Source organism: Bison bison, unplaced genomic scaffold (genome assembly GCF_000754665.1).
Source record: "Bison bison bison isolate TAMUID 2011002044 unplaced genomic scaffold, Bison_UMD1.0 scf7180017864492, whole genome shotgun sequence".
Lineage (NCBI taxonomy): Eukaryota > Metazoa > Chordata > Mammalia > Artiodactyla > Bovidae > Bison > Bison bison.
Genome location: NW_011495051.1, coordinates 8111406 through 8112509, shown reverse-complemented (window position 1 = coordinate 8112509; position 1104 = coordinate 8111406). Strand labels below are relative to the sequence as shown.

The 1104-nt window shown below is 59.1% G+C and overlaps 1 protein-coding gene across 1 annotated transcript in view; it reads right to left on the bottom strand.

Annotated features, from left to right (window-relative positions):
* The window catches only part of TYK2 (tyrosine kinase 2), a 29862-nt gene that overhangs the window by 3465 nt on the left and 25293 nt on the right, over positions 1–1104 (bottom strand). Inside the window, exons 23-24 of the mRNA XM_010828367.1 lie at positions 669–841; positions 338–455 (exon numbers count right to left, since the gene is read on the bottom strand). Coding sequence (XP_010826669.1) covers positions 338–455; positions 669–841 — 291 coding nt within the window. The remainder of the gene's footprint in view (positions 1–337; positions 456–668; positions 842–1104) is intronic.

Genomic DNA, 1104 nt, shown 5'->3' with positions numbered 1-1104 from the left:
ACTCCACAGCCCACTGCATGGGGCACAGGTTCAATCCCTGTCAGGGAACTAAGATCCCTCATGCTGAGGGGGGGGGGGAAAAAAAAAAAAAAAAAAAGCTACCACAGAGAACAGCAGAGTCAAGAAATGGAGACAACTGGGTTCCTAATGACATCTGACGATCTAGATCAAGCCATGTTCCCAATGTCCCCCTGGGGTTTGCAAATGGCAGAATTAGCAGTTCCTATTTCAGTGAGTTTCTGTCACAGTCAAAGCCCTCTGCAATGTAAGTGGCCAACTTTACAGAATAGGACTGTGAGGCAAATCCATGGTGTTGGTGTGCGGGCCTGGCTCTCACCGAGGGAGGGCTCTGGCTGGAGTCACAGTAGGTCAGCAGCTCATACATGAGGACCCCAAAGGACCAGACGTCTGATGCATAGTAGAACTTACACTCCTTCAGGCACTCCGGGGCATACCTGGGGAGAAAGGGCACTCAAGCCGTGGGCCGGGCCAGACTGGAGTCCTTATCTGAGGCTTAGGAGCCCTGTGGCCCTAAAGAGTGGAGGGGCAGGGTCACTGAACCCAGGCCCTGTTGTCTGGGGCCCCAGCATGCATCTACTCCACCCTGTCTGCTCTGGGTAGCCGTGGCACCTCCCACCCACCCCTTCCGCTGGGTCCCGCCTGGTTACCAGAACACAGGACTGTCCCCATCCTCGCGCACGCAGTAATACTCGTGGCCTTCGGGCACGGCCTTGGTGAGGCCGAAGTCCCCGATCTTGACTAGCCTGTTGTTGTCCAGCAGCACGTTGCGCGCAGCCAGGTCTCGATGCACGTAGTGCTGTGTGTGCAGGTAGGCCATACCCTGGGGGCGGGATGAGTCTGGATCAGTGGGGGCAGGGCCCGGCCTGAGGAGGCGTGACGAGGATGGCGCGGACCAGGCATGAGAAGCGGGCAGGATGTGAGAAGCGGGCAGGACGGCAGACCGGGCAGGAGCAGAGCCGGACAGCAGAGGAAGGGCCGCAAGGGGGCACTCCCAGGCTGGGGGCCAGAAAATTAGGAGGAGCCAGGCGCTGGGCGGGACCACGTCAGCTGTGGGAATTACGTGGGTTGGGGATCTGGGCCAGC